The sequence below is a fragment of the Pelodiscus sinensis genome, chromosome 6 (genome assembly GCF_052426305.1).
Source record: "Pelodiscus sinensis isolate ZL-2025 chromosome 6, ASM5242630v1, whole genome shotgun sequence".
NCBI classification, from domain to species: Eukaryota; Metazoa; Chordata; order Testudines; family Trionychidae; genus Pelodiscus; species Pelodiscus sinensis.
In genome coordinates, this window is record NC_143057.1 from 72912241 (window position 1) to 72927857 (window position 15617).

General features: G+C 41.6%; 1 protein-coding gene across 2 annotated transcripts in view; it reads right to left on the reverse strand.

Moving 5' to 3' along the window:
- The window catches only part of SLF1 (SMC5/6 complex localization factor 1), a 75906-nt gene that overhangs the window by 58320 nt on the left and 1969 nt on the right, over positions 1 to 15617 (reverse strand). Inside the window, exons 1-4 of one of the 2 annotated variants that reach the window (XM_075932143.2) lie at positions 15137 to 15341; positions 14749 to 14862; positions 14490 to 14565; positions 4053 to 4296 (exon numbers count right to left, since the gene is read on the reverse strand). In XM_075932143.2, coding sequence (XP_075788258.2) covers positions 4053 to 4296; positions 14490 to 14565; positions 14749 to 14862 — 434 coding nt within the window. In that variant the 5' untranslated portion in view covers positions 15137 to 15341. Of the gene's footprint in view, positions 1 to 4052; positions 4297 to 14489; positions 14566 to 14748; positions 14863 to 15136; positions 15342 to 15617 lie in introns of those variants that run through there. The other variant, XM_075932142.2, reaches the window with a different exon arrangement.

The following is a 15617-nucleotide window of genomic DNA, read 5'->3' on the forward strand; positions in this document are numbered from 1 at the left end:
TTATGGATAACTAGGAAGGGGTGGACGTAGTACATCTAGACTTTAGTAAAGCATCTTATATGGTCTCACATGACCTTATCAATAAACTAGGGAAAAACAACTTATATCGGACTACTGTAAGGTAGGTACATAACTAGCCGGACAACCATTCTCAGAGAGCAGTTAATAATGGTTCACAGCCATGCTGGAAGGGCATAACAAAGTGGGATTCCACACGGGTCTGTTTTGGGACCGGTTCTGTTCAACATATTCATTAACGATTTAGATATTGGCATACAGAGTAAGTTTATTAAGTTTGCAGATGATACCAAGTTGGGAGGGGTTGCAACTGCTTTGGAGGATAGGGTCAAAATTCAAAATGATCTGGACAAACTGGAGAAATGGTCGGAGGTAAATAGGATGAAGTTAAATAAGGACAAAGGCAAAGTACTCAACCTAGGAAGGAACAATCACTTTCACACATACAGAATAGAAAGCAACTGTCTAGGAAGGAGTACTGCAGAAAAGGATCTAGGTGTCCTAGTGGATCACAAGCTAAATATAAGACAACAGTGTGACATTTGTTGCAAAAAAAGCTAACATGATTCTGGGATGCATTAACAGGAGTCTTGTGATCAAGACACAAGAAGTATTTCTTCTGCTCTACTCTAAGCTGATTAGGCCTCAGCTAGAGTTTTGTTTCCACTTCTGGGCACTACATTTCAAGAAAGATGTGGAGAAATTGGAGGGTCCAGAGAAGAGGAACAAAAATGATTAAAAGTCTAGAACACATGACCTATGAGGGAAGACTAAAAGAATTGGGTTTCTTTAGTTTGGAAAAGAGAAGACTGAGAGGGGACATGCCAATAGTTTTCAAGTATCCAAAGGAGTGTTACAAGGAGGAGAGAGAAAAATTGTTTTGCTTGACCTCTGATGATAGAACAAAGAGCAATGGGTTTCAATTGAGCAAGGGAGGTTTAGGTTGGACATCAGGAAAAATTTCCTAACTGTCAGAGTGGTTAAACATTGGAATAAATTGCCTAGGGGAGGTTGTGGACTCTCCATCACTGGAGATATTTAAGAGCAAGTTAGACTGGCATATATCGGGCACAATATATCTAGATGGTGATTCCACCTCTGATCTAGATGGTGCTTGATCCTGCCATGAGGGCAGGGGACTGGACTTGATGACCTCTCAAGTTCCCTTCCAGTTCTAGTATTCTGAGATTGAGGAGAAAAGACTAGTCGTTATTATGGCCTGTGCCTTGAGTTAGACTCTGAAAGCTACATAAAACCTGTAAGGAGCTTAGGCCCTACATAAAAAATAAATATGGGGTTTTGTCTTGAGGGGAATTACATTGGTCTCATATGAGCAGGAGTTGAAATTGTTCAGATCTCTACTGTTTAGTAAGTTTGACTTCAATCTGCTTTAGAAAATGGCTTGGATGAAATCTGCAGTCCTGAACACCCCTCTCCAAGCTGATATGTCAGACTACTACTTAATATAAAAACCATTCTTCAAATGGGACTATAAAACCTCTTCATCAAGAAAATCACTTTTACCACCACTATATATGCAATTTTAAACAGCTGATTGGCTTTTTTTTTTTAAACGTTTAGTTTAAAATTCCAGTTGGAAAATAGTCATTCTGCTTCAGATGATTGACCTAAAACTTACTTAATGTAAGGAAGGGAAAGTCTTTAGCAGACCACGATAACATCACAATAAGTCTCAAGAAGGTGCAGACCATAAAGTTTTTTACATATATTGAATGTTAGGGCATGAGACTGACAGCTGAATTCCTTCAGCAATCCAAGTAATACAACAATAACCACCTGATACACTAATGGATTAACTGGCTAGTAGAATGAGATTTTTTAAATATTAATTAAAAAAAAACAGTTTTATGGACACGAGGAGCAGGCATTATCCCCTATATTCTACTACAGGTTGAAACTCCTTAATCCAGACCTCCTGGTCTGGCAATACCCCTGATCTGATATCATCAAGTAACTCCATGAAAGTACTCACAGGGGTAAGCCGTTGGGCTAGGGCTAGGAATGTTGCAAAACTAGAGGGCCCGAGACTAAGCCCTGGATCAGCAGAACTGTCGGAAGGATGGCAGAGCCCCCAGTCTTCTGGGAGAGAGGTGGAGCTCCCTGTCACAGGGAGAAGGCAGACCCATAGCTGCTGGAAGGGAGCATTGAGTCCCCTGGGCCACAGCGGGGTGCTGGAGGGGAGTGCATAACCACTTGGAGGAGCATAGAGCCCCAGAGCTGCCCGGTGGAGTGCAGCACTCCAATGGGGCAGCAGGCTGTGGGGAAGTGTGGAACCACTTTGTGAAACCCAGAGCCTCAGGTGGCAGGGGGCTGCTTGGGGGAGTGTGCAATCTGCAGGGTGGCAGCAAAGCTGCTGGGGTGGAGCGCAAAGCCCCAGGCGACAGCAAAGTACTGTGGGGAGTGCGGGGCTATTGGGCAGTAGCAGAGCCCGCAGGCCACCTCTGCTGCTGGGGAGAAAGTGGAGCCCCTGGTGGCAGTGAACCAACTGGGGACAGAATGGAGCTCTGGATGGCTGTGGGTTCCCTTGCCACTGTGGGGACAGTGGAACCCCAGCAGGAGCGTAGAGCCTTGGGCAGCAGCTAAGTCACAGGGGGGAAAGTATAGCTCCCTTCCCTCGGTACTGTGAGGAGAGCAGAGCTCTGGGTGCAGTGGAGCTGCCTGAGGAAAAATGAAGCCCCTGGAGTGTCAGGAGTAAAGCAGACCCCCCCCCCCCCCCCACTACATTGATTTCCCCTGGTCTGGGACTAGTCAAGTTCTAGGGATGCCGGACCAGGCAGATACAACCTGTAGAAACTTTTTCATAATAGAAGGTTCATTTGAGCATTAAGATCCCTTCTCATTCACTTCTATCCTTTAAACACCTAGCTGCAGAACCTATCAGTAGCAAGATGTGGCACAATGGCCACTTTCAGATCATTAAAACATCCATTTCAGAAGTAAGTCTTGAAATATTAAAGACGATGTTTGCTTTTAAACACAAAATGTGAAAGTGGCGGCCAACTGAGCACTTTTAAAAACTCATTTTCTCCTTAAGTTCCTTCTTCTACCATCCCCTCCTTTACCATCTTTGTCCTCTTCCTTTTTGAATCTTCCCTATTTATCATGATGAGATTTTTTTTTTTAGTTCTGAGGCTGTAGCACTGGGGAGCTGCTGCATGAGCAGAACAAAAAAGGCCTAAGTCAGTCCCGAAGGGGGCTTTACAGTATGTCCAATCTTACCAAGTGTATAGCATACTATTTTACTCTTACCATATGAGACAGTCTTGTTTTCCTCTCTGATTGCCATTCTCATATGATAAAAGACAAAGTTGCCATCCAAGAGAAAAGGAGAGTGATTTTACAATAAACTGAGATAATCACAGATCAAACTGTAATCTTTGACATTTTATCACACTCCTTGCCTCTCCAAGTTCAACAGGAGTATATTAGATAAGTAGGTAATATAGTTTTGGAGGGACCAAAAGTAGTGATGGGGGAAAAAAAATTAAACTAGACCTAGATGCCCTTATTCTAAAAATGCCATAGTAATGAAACAGTTGAATGGTATTTTCAGATCTAAACATTAATCAAAGTTAATAAAATCCTAGATAAAGAGGTAGAATGTCATAATTCAGAGAGCTTGAGTGGCATTACACAAATTAAATATGGTTCTGGACACTTCATTTAGGAACCAAAGAAAAATAAAAAAGAAGACTGCTAATGAAAATGAACTCTTATGACATGGCTATGCACAAATCAGGAAGGGGGAAAAAAAAGTCTTCCTATGGTTTTATGCATATTAAATAAATTACATAAGTGCTATAGTCAACAATGTGTTAATAGTATTAAGTCAAAAGAAATTAAACAAGAAGAGAAAAAACACAACAATAGAACAGTATGTCATGCTAAACTAAAGCACTGGGAGTTGTTATGGATCAAATTAATTGGGATGGGACAGGAAAAACAACAATATAATTCAGCCATATCAACTATTTTATCATTCATTACTTCAGCTTTAAGTAGTGTCATCCTACCTTGCAATAGAATCCCTTCGTTTATCACCTTCTTTAACAAGGAGGACAACTTTCCATCTGTGGAAGGCCCCTAGAGCACCAGAGCATGTCAGTTCTTCGCGCCATCTTTTAGGTGCAGATTGCATTTGAGGTGAATAATGGGAGTCTTTTTCAATTTTATATCCCCATTCGTAAGTTGTTTCATCAAGCCATCTGCCACTTTCGGCACTATTAATTATGTAGTCCTTAGTTAGTATCCATTTTCCTAGAAAGCAAATGAACTGTCAGCCACAAAAGAATTTTTGTGTAGACAAATGGCAAATGAAGATCAAATATAAAATTAGCTTCAAACTCTCTCATTCAAATACCACATTACAGTTTAAAGTAACATTTAAACAATTTTTCCTTCTACTCCAAAAGTTCTCCTTTCCTAATATTTTAACATTAGAAATTGCACAGTCTCCAGACATGGTGGTTTAGTTTTTTTCTAATGACACACTATTCTCTTAGCCCTTCCAGAATAAAATAACCCCAGATAAAAAAGAATAATCATTCATTAATTTTCCCCTCTAGATTTTTCTCCAGTGTCTTTTGTCCAATAATAACCTAGCCTTAGTAGTCTTATCTGATACTTTATACAAATAGATTTCCTGACTGTGGACAGAAATTCGGTACACTCAGAAAATGCAACAACTCTTTCAAATCATCTTTTATCAGTTTGGATGTACGAATTAAGTGGTAGTTTCTTCTTTGAAGTCATAAATACCCCTGCACTACCAGCTAACAAACCTGTCTAAATTTTTAACATGCTAAAAGCATATAGTCCATCTCTAAACCCTGCAAGTCCAGACATTCCTAATTGTGTAAGTTTAGTGGATATCAATATTGGGAGAAATGATTTTAGAATACTACTCTAATCTCTCTCCTTTCCATATACTTTCCTCTCCCTTGGCCTCACTTCCTCTGACTCTTTCTTTTTCTGTAGGTAAAGGTCTTTCTTCTTTTCTAAATGTTGCTGTACTTTCAAGTTCACATCAGAAATTGTGTATTGAAAACACTGCTTACAGCATACAGTAAGTGAAACAGACTAATTGTGTGATCCTAATCAATTTCTCAGAACAGCAGGGTTGACTGGTAAAATGCTTCACCACAGGAGCACAGATGCTATTTCTATAGGAACTAGCATTGGGTGACAGCGGACATCTAATGGAAAGACAAAAAGGTGCTTGGAACATAACCTAGGCTTAATAAACCCTTTGTCACCAATTCTTACTCAATAGGTTCCACATAATTAAAAATCCATCCACATTGGTATGCTTGTTGGAAATCTCTGTGTGAGGATAAATACTGAAGGGGATTAGAATCTACTGCATTTAATAGTTCTCAACAGTTTTACCATGAAAAGGTGGAGAAAATGCATGTTTCCCACCCCCCCACACCCAAAAATGTGCAGAAAGGCAATATTCAGCAATATTGGACATTACTAAGGAATGACTATGGGCAAAACTATATAAGGCGGGAAGCATATTTTGTGTTCTTTTGGAAGATATACTGTGTGGTAACAAGTACAGTGGTGGTAACAAGACCAAAATACAATTTTGCATTACTTTATCCTTTATGGAAATTGAAAAAAATACAACACTGTCTATATATTAAAAGCATATCTTTATAGACTTCCATAAATAATTAAAAAAAAAAAATCAGTGCTATAAACTTTGTTGCATAAGTGCCATGAGTTCACAATGGCTTAATTAAAGAAATTAATTGAAAATATGCACATCCCCATGTAATTTTTGAAAGCAGTCAGTAAGTTTACATTTGGTCTTTGAAAACCATTACAATTTTAAAAATATAGTGGTATTCAATCTCAGGGAACAACACCTTAGACTCATACCTTTGCTATTATTATTTTGGGTATCACTGACTAATTTCTGTGTTCACTCTAAATTTCTGTAGCTTCTTCTGGGTCACACCCTATTATATTTTCCAACCTCAGCAGGGCTCTGGCACATGTAAGTATTTTCTGAAATTACACTGTAATCAAAATCCCGACCTTCCTCTGTAGGGGTATAGACCCTAAATGACTGCAAAACAAATGTGATTCTGCTGCAGAAGCAGGCTAGCTTTAGAGAGCCTGTTGGGGAGATGCTGGCATGTGTGAAGCCTCCAACACATATGAATAGTACATTGGAAGGCTCTATGATGGAGAGAGCAGAAATACTGCTAGAGCATACATGACAATGGAGATCCATTGATAGAAGAAATGCAACAGTCACCAAAGTGCAGTCCCACTGGCACTCTGTGAATTGAAAGGATTCCAATCCTTCCTATCCCAGTAAGTAATGCTTGAACAAACTCCTTATAATAATGCTTGGTGAGATGGGTAGTGGAATTTATCACTAAATTAAGATTTCAGTCATGAATAAATGTACACTCCATTTTATTTCATCCACTGTGGTCTGAGCCAGAAATAAAACAATTCAGAACGCACTGAGTTGAAGATTTACATTGTAAACCATGTAAACACTCACAAAATTTAAGTACCATTCATAAATAGGTGGCCTATCCGTCTTTATCGAAGAGCTGACTTGCTAAGATACTTTAGATAATTAGCATGACTATTACTCGGTAGTCAAAAAAATCATATTTTATAACTCCAAATATTGTTACTACCTTTAATAGCAAAAGGTGATTTTTTAAAAATGTACATTTTTCACTTTGGGGGACAAAGTTCTCTCTTTTTTTTTTTTAAACTAGGTCTGAGCCACATATATAAAGTTCTGATTTGTTGCCTATTGTACCATGTATTAGTTTGGAAAGGAGAAGACTGAGTGGGGACATGATAGTGGTTTTCAGGTATCTAAAAGGGTGTCACAAGGAGGAGGGAGAAAAATTATTCTCCTTGGCCTCTGAGAATACGACAAGAGCAATGGGCTTAAACTGCAGCAAGGGAGGTTTAGGTTGGTCATTAGGAAAAAAACTTCATGTTAGGGTGGTTAAACACTAGAATAAGTTGGCAGGGGGGTAGTGAAATCTCCATCTCTGGAAATTTTAAGAGCAGGTTAGTTAGACATCTGTCAGGGATGGTCTATGGTACTGGGTCCTGCCGTGAGGGCAGAGGACTGGACTCGATGATCTCGAGGTCCCTTCAAGTTCTAGTGTTCTAGGATTCTATGATCACTGTTTATAGCATTGTTTCTCAATTGTCAGATAGTCTGCACTAAGTGATTTAGAAAATTGCTATGCCTATATTATAGAACACGTAACTTCATGTTTCAGAAAAATATAAGGCCTGGTCTACATTATGAAGTTATGTCGACATTAGGCACGTTATGTCAATTTTGTAATGAATGAGTCTACACCACCCTTACGGGATTTTAAAGTTCGCAATGGGAGCAATAGCACTAAATTTGACCTTCTGAGTTTAAATTTGGAGTACTGCAGACACAGCACTGTTCAATTTGACATTCTTGGATTCTGGAAGATGTTCTCCAATGTGACTGTTCTGGACAGCACTTTCAATTGTGCTGCACTCCCAGTATACAGGAAAATACCTAGGAACTCTTTAATTTCATTTCCTATTTGGTTAGTGTGGTGAGTGCAGCAGCACATCTGATTACAAATGCCCAGGGTTGCAAATGAGCTCCAGCAAGGACTGCAGATCTTGGATCTGATTGATGTGTGAGGAGAACTACTGGAGCTCAACTACTGGAGAAGATGAAAAAAAAATGGATACAGGATAAAATGTTCAACAAGTTCATGTAATCCTCTGCACTCACAGGGCATACCTGAATGTATGGATGCACCTGCTATTTGAGGTCATCCACACCAAACAGGAGGACAGAAAAGCATGCAGATAACGTGTGTAAGACACAGGACAAAATGTTGATGCTCATGGGGGAGCAAATAGAGCTGATGAAGCACATGGTAGAGGTGCACGAAAAGCAGATGGAGCACAGAGCCAGCCTGCATCCACTGAAAAAAAATCACATGCCTTCCTCACCAAGTTCCATACCCTCCTCTCCCAGGCATCCTAGAATGTGGAAGGGAGAAAGCCTAGGAAGCCTTTAACTCAACTCCAAGCACTGGCTCCGGGGACAGAAGGCTGTCATTCCCACAAATTTTATTGCTACACAGGATGACTGTAATAAGCTACATGTCCTTGTGCTTCCATTTCTCCATTTTCAGGCTCTACCCATGCCTGCAACTCCTTTTCTATTCAGTTATGTTTGTATTCCCTATGTTTCCATCCTAAGTAAAAATGCATGATTTCAGAACAGGATCTTTATTCATTGCACCAACTACACTGGGGGTGGGCAGGGGTTGGTTTAAAGAGCAGAACCTGTACAAAAGGAGGCAGCTTGGTAACAAGCAATACACAACTGTCACATTGTCTGGTCATTCATGAAACCGGTTTTCAAAGCCTCTCTGAAGTGCAGTGCACCTCAGTGTGCTCTTCTTGTTGCCCTGACATCTGGCTGCTCATAATTGGCTGCCAAGTGATCTGCCTCAACTCCTCCTTCTCCCCCGGCCAGAAACTTCCCCCTCTTATTTTCACAGATATAATACAGAACACAGCAAGCAGGAAGCTCTTTGTCCTGAAGTTTTTCTACTCTATACTGCTGTCTGGACTGCCTGTGTGCATCTTCATGAGACATGGGAGCCAAGGAAAAGCTAGGTCTCCAAGGATAACTATTGGCATTTCAATGTCTCCAAATGGTAATTTTCTGATCTGGGAAATTCCATCTTGTAGCTTTCTGACAAGATCTGAGTTCCTAAAGATGTGTGCACCATGCACCTTTCTCAACCATCCTATGCTGCTGTTGGTGAAATGGCTCTTGTGATCTATCAGCGCCTGCTACACCATTGAGAAGTAGCCTTGTGGTGGTTTATGTACTCTGTCAAGGCGGTCTGGTGCCAAGATAGGAATATGCATTCCATCTATTGTTCCACCATAGTTAGGGAACCCTATCATGGTGAAGTCATCCAATATGTCCTGCAAGTTCCTCGGAGTCACGATCCTTCCTAGCAGAAGGGTATCGATTGCTCTGACTATGTGGATCCTAGCAGCCTCAACTGTAGATTTACCCATTCTGAATTGATTCCTGACTGACCTATAACAATCTGTTGTTTCAAGATTCCACAGGGCTATCAACATTTTCTTCTCTACTGCCAGAGGGGGTTTCATTTCTGGTACTGATGCACCATGAAAGTGGCCTTACACATGCAAAAGTTTTGGAGCCACTGGTCACATGCAACTGTGGGGACAAACAATGTCTGGCGCTTGTTTCCAGAATCAGTGTTACACTGTGTCAACATGCCTGACTGCTGCCAGTGTATGACAATTGGTTCATTCAATATGTCCCTGCATGATTGTGTTCATGGTCTCCTCACTTTCTTCCTTGCACAGGCAGCTCCTGGTTCGGCTTTGGACAAACTGCAGGATAATGCGCAAGGTGATTACAATGCATGCCTTAGCAGTTTGCAGCTAAGCAGGGTCCATGCTTGCTGTGCTATGGTATCAGCACAGATAAGCAGGGAAAAAAGGACACAAGATGATTGTTTGCTGTTGCTTTCAAGCAGGGAGGGAGAGAGAAGATAAGTGCATCATGAGAGACTGATGATATGTACCCACAACCACTCGTGACAATATTTTTGTCACATGAAGCATTGGGAGCCTAACCTAGAATTCAAATGGGAAGTGGGCTGGCTACCCACAGTGCATTGTAATTTGAATCGATGTCAGCTGTTGCAGTGAGGATGCACTTCATTGACCACATATGCTTAATGAAGACATGCACCTTTGACCACAAGATCAGATGCTAAAAGTCAACCTCAATAAATGTAATCTAATTTCATATTGTGGATATACCCTAATAAATCAAATTGACACAGAAAATTAAGACATAAAATAGTCTTGGTCTGTATTACACAACAAAGAATGCACAATGAAAATTGGAAACTACCACACTGGAACTGCTCAGAGCTCTTCTCATGCTGCCCAAATTCTTCTGGAGACTCCGTAACACTTGCCCATTCTTTGTCCCTTCAACAGTTGCTACATCAGACAGCACCAGCTACACTCTCTCATGCTGCTATACAGACTGATGTGTCTGGGCAACCTCTCAAGCATGGGCCAATTACCCTTTCCCCAATGCAATAGTGCTAGAGATGAGCTATATATAACACGATTACAGTAATTTTCCTGGCATCCTTGAGAAAATATTTTATGGGAAATAATGATTAGTAGGAATGCCTCAAGCAAAACTCAAAGACATGACTAGAATTGGATCTTTGAAACTCTTGAATGCCATGCTAGATGACTTATCAAGCAAGTCATTTTCAAATCATATTGTCATTTTTGGAAGTACAGGCAGTCCCCGAGTTATACGGATCCGACTTATGTTGGATCCGCACTTACGAACGGGGCTCTCTCGCCCCGGAGCTCACAGGCAGCGGGACCGCCCAGAGCGCAGCGGTCCCGCCACGTCGACCTCCGGGTCGAGAAAAGCTGCTCCGGGTGCCCCTTGTCTGCTGGGGACCATCTCTTTGCTGGAGACCAGGGACACCTGGACGGGTCCCGCGCATCTGAGGCTTTGCTGTGGCAAAGCTGGGGAGGCGTGGGACTCCGCTGCCGCTGCAGCTTTACTCCCAGTGTCCCTGGTCTGCTAGAGACAGTCCCCAGCAGACCAGAGGCACCGGGAGCAAAGCGGCAGTGGCCAGAGCAAAGCCTCAGAGGCGCGGCACCCCGCCGCTGCTGCGGCTTTGCTCCCTGTGTCCCCCCCAGCAGACCAGGCTTTTGTTGTGGACCTTGGGGTAGAGCAGCTGGGGTGCTGCCGGGTTGGTCCTGCAGGGACCTACCTGGCAGCCCAGCTGTTCTGTCCCAGGCTCGAGATTCAGCCGCTGTTGAAACTGATCAGTGGCTGATTCCAGGAAGCTGGGGGCAGAGCAGTTCTGCCTCCAGCTTCCTGTAGTCAGCCCCTGGTCAGTTTCAGCAGCAGCGGCTGAATCTGGAGCCAGTTCCGACTTACTTACAAATTCAACTTAAGAACAAACCTATAGTCCCTATCTTGTATGTAACCCGGGGACTGCCTGTACAAACACAAGAACTAGTCATGGGACTACTGGATTGAACTTGTACAGGGGCCACACAGCTTACTAGAAGAGAGATCAGATAATAGTGTACATCCATTAGGGTTTGTTTCTAGGGAGTAAAATGTTAACCAATTCACCGATAAGCATCAGTCTTACTGGTAACATATTCAGTAAAGGGATTGGCAGCCAGGATCTAAGGCTAGGGCCAGCAGCTGGGACTCTGTGTAAAATGTGGGGATGCTGTATACCTCTGCACCCATAGTTTCCAGGCCTATTTTGTGAACTTCATAAGAGTTAAGAGTTAGATAGAATTTTAGACAGTTACTTTAAAAAAAAAAAAAAAAAAAAAAGGGCTATTTACATTTGTTGTGTCAACATCTGGGCTATTTTAATGCTCCCTTGTTTCAGAACAGGAATTGCCATAAATACACATTTTGATATCTGTCTGGCAACAATGCAATCTTAGATCATGTTCTAGTTCAGAAACCCTTGATTAAACTAAGTATATTTAGAAGTGCTGATCTAGCTCCAGAATCTGATCAACTACTAACAGCAACAATGATGTTCCACTTAAATCAAGTTTCAGAGACTGGTATCTGCCACATCAAAATGTTTCAGACAACCAATATGTTTGACAGAGGTTGATCTACAATCCATTATGTCTTATGAAATATTATTGAAAAATTACTAGAGCAGCAAAAGGAAGTTAACATTGTGTTTACAGAGACTTTTGCAGCCACTTTTGAATCAGTCCATTTATCAGCTAATGCTGTGGGCACTGCTATATCAGTATGAAGTGTCCGAGGATGTAGCGTCCTTACTGGAGGAACACTACCATGGTATATTTGTGAAAGCAATATTAGACTGGTTTTCAGTAAAATCAAGAGTATTAAACTGATGATGGAACCGATGGAAGCCAAAAATAGGAGGGGAGAAATTTGAAGAATCCTTTTTACAGGATTTTGAACATGTGGATGATTGCCTTACTTGAAGGCACTACTGACTGTAGGGGTCAATTGCAGAAGAACTCTGTATGTGTGAAGTATAGGGGTGGTGAGGCCTGCATTCTAGCCCCTTTCCCATTCCCCCTCCTTTCCCTACTACTGATGAGCCAGAAGCAAGCCTCTAGGAACATATACCATTGTAGCAAGAACGAATTGTAGATAAAGATGGGAACAAAACAATCTTGTTTACCTAAATGTACTGATTATGTAAACAAAGTCAAAGGACAAGCAGTACAGCTGAGCCATACTGTAACAAGCAATGAGTAACCCCTGGAAATTTCCAAACTGCCACAAACAAAGTAGAGATACAGTATTTAAAGCTGCACCAGAGCACAGCAATTTGGACCTCACCGATGGGCGCCTCAGAAGCTGAGACAGTCTCCCACTACATCTGCAGCCGAAACAGGTTCCCCGGCTAGCAGAAGGGATGTAAGGAATGCCGCTTTTCCTATCATGTTGTTCATTTAGTTAAGGGGCACAACTGTTAGCAGTCAGGAAATAAACTGCTTGTGTTTGACAGATACTTGTGTAGCATGTCTTTGTACTTTGAGAACCGAGTGTCAGACCTCAGAATTACTCTTGCTGGCAACACTGACCAACTACAGCTAACACATACTCTATGGAACTTAAGATCATTGATAAACTGAAGGTTTGCAGGCCCTCTCTAAAGTGGGAACAAATGACTGGCTGACAGAGGAGGTAATGACATCAAATGGGTGAAAAGTTCTCCCTGTCTGGTTAGCTGGTTGACAGGAAGATGTTCTATAACCAAAGAAGTTACACGTTCGGTCGGTCTTTTCTTATTCTTTATCCCTTTTAAAATGATTCCAAACATTCTGTTTGCTTTTTTGACAGTCGCTGCACACTGAGTGGATGTTTTCAGAGAACTAGACACAATGACTCCAAGATTTCTCTCATGAGTAGTTGTAGCTAAATTAGTCCCCATTATATTGTGTATATAGTTGTGATTATATTTTCCAATGTGCATTACTTTACATTTATCAACATTAAATTTAATTTGCCCCTTGGGGTATGGACCATCTTTTTGTTGGATGTATGTACAGCCCCATGTGTAGTCCATAATATAATGGGGCCTCCTGGTATACAACTAGGACATCTAACCACTAAGCATATTCTATACAAACACTTTAGCCCCTTATGACACAAGAATGATGAAAGAAAGCAGGATGCTGATACTTGAAATGGTAACATATTAATATATTACCATTGTAAATTTTACATTAATCACTAGGGATGTAAACGAGTAGTCAAATTGGAGGCAGTAGGGGTGGAGAAAAGGGGAGCAAGAGCCGATGCTTCGTGGCAGCAACCCCGTCTGCTGAGGGTCCAAGCTCCCCGCAGGCTGAGGTTGCTACATAGCAGCAGCTCCTGTCCACCGGGGGTCCAGGCTTCTCCATCTCCTGCAGAGCAGTCTCTGTCTGTGGCGAGCATAGGCCCAGTGCAGACAGAGCCTAGTCCCCGGCAGCAGTCCCTGTCTAGGGGGGAGTCCCAGTTCCCCGTGGGCAGGGGTTGCTGCCACCCTGCGCCGCTGCCTCTGTATCAGAGACAGCAGTATGGGAAGGCAGGCAGCTGATCTGCATGGGGAAGTGGTTTTTAAACTGGCTCCTCTTGTGGACCAACTTCCACCTGGCACTCTGCACTGCTGCCTCTGATACAGAGGTAACAGCATGGACTAGCAGGGGGCTCCTTGGGAGTGGGGTTGGATTGTACTGGCTGCCAGCCCCACCCCTGGGGACTATAGAATAGTTGAGTAACCTCTAAGGTTTGATGGGGTTACTTGACTATTCAGTTACCCAATATCTAATATCCGTATCCATAACCGTAGCCTGTAATCATCATAAAGCCCTTCCAGGAAGCCCTACATGCTTACATTATAGAGGTCTTATCTTGAAAACCTTGCTTGAATAAGGTTTTTCAGAATCAGGCCGTAAGTATGAAAAGAACAAAGGTGTAAAACTGGGGTACAGCTTTACGGGGCTTTTCTTATGGCCACAGGGGTTGCTGTGCAGGCAAAAATTTGCAGTCTGTGAGTCAATGTTAGTATGAAGTTTAGTATCAGAACTGTATGCTACCAATAGCAAGTAATCCAATACTTTTATTTGCTAATAAATAATTTGTGACTTCAGTCTTAACTGTTACCCCACAAAAAAGTAATTGTTGGTTAAGGTAACAGACTTACTGATGTCAGTCAAACAAGAAGGGATAAGGTGAGAGGAAACAAATCCAAGACTGAGGAAAAGTCTTTATGAGCAAAGAGAAAAACAATTATGAGGTTAATTAGGTTATTTCTTCATTTAACTGATAAAGTTAAAAGAAGATATCACAATTTGCTACTCACCTGCTGCACAAGCTGCTAAGAACTTTTCACTTTTGGAAAGCTGTTTTGCTATAAGATGTGTGCAATTTCTGTATTGCTAACAAAAGAAAAACAGTGTCATTAAAAATTGTGATTTTTTAAAAAATTTAATCTTTTAGCTACTAGCACAGACTCACATCTAAGCCATTATCCAGCCTATTTAGTTGAAGCTGTCTATCTACTGCTTCCTCTTGTTCCTTCTGTGGAGTTAATGAAGAGAACAGAGAAGGTATATGCTCACCTCAGTATCAAGAAAAACACAGTCCAGTGTAAGTAGTAATTTAACTAGAGCCTCCTTTTCTTGTTTCTTAAATCCAGTTAGTTGGATTCTCCATTTTTGGACAGTACTTGCCATCTATAAATGTTTGGAAAAAAGAAAGTATATGTATATATTGTTTGTACAGTTTTCTTTGAACATTTTATTTCTTCCAAATATTTTGATAAAATTAAAGACCTAGTAAAATGATTCTATTAGAGCAATGCTACTTTGAGATACTACAAAATATAACCATTTTAAAATTGTTACTAAGTAGCATTAATGTACACTAGAAAGAAAATAGTAGCCTATAGCAGAGGATCCCAGACAATGCTGAGAACCTACACAATCAGGGGTCCCAAACTCAATTTACCTTAGGGCAAGGGCTAGTCCTCAAATCCTCTAGGCAGTCAGCGGGCACCCCCCTCTAGTTGGAGTCGGCAGAGGGGAGGGAGAGTGTCTCTATGCATTCCTTCCCTTGTGTCTTCCACCTCCACCCACCAGCCTGGGTGATATAAAATCCACTGGCAGTGCAGTGGAGCTCGAGAGGCTTTCTGTTGCCTGGGAGAGGTGTGTGCAGAGCTGTCTCTTCCATAGGTATAAGCTGCTGAAACTATTAACTCATTTTGTGAAACTGACTAGATATAGGTGATGCCAACTTTCTTGATTTGATCACAAGCCTCCTGATAATTGGGGATTTTTTTTTCTGGAAAGTCCCAGTCCCGTTATTAGAATTAAGCCAGATCTGGGAAGTTTACTAAGTGATGCCTCATGCACCTGTATCAACTGTGGCTGCTCTGATTTAGTAGATTATGATTGTTTGTTCATGCATCATATTAGAAAACAATCCCAGT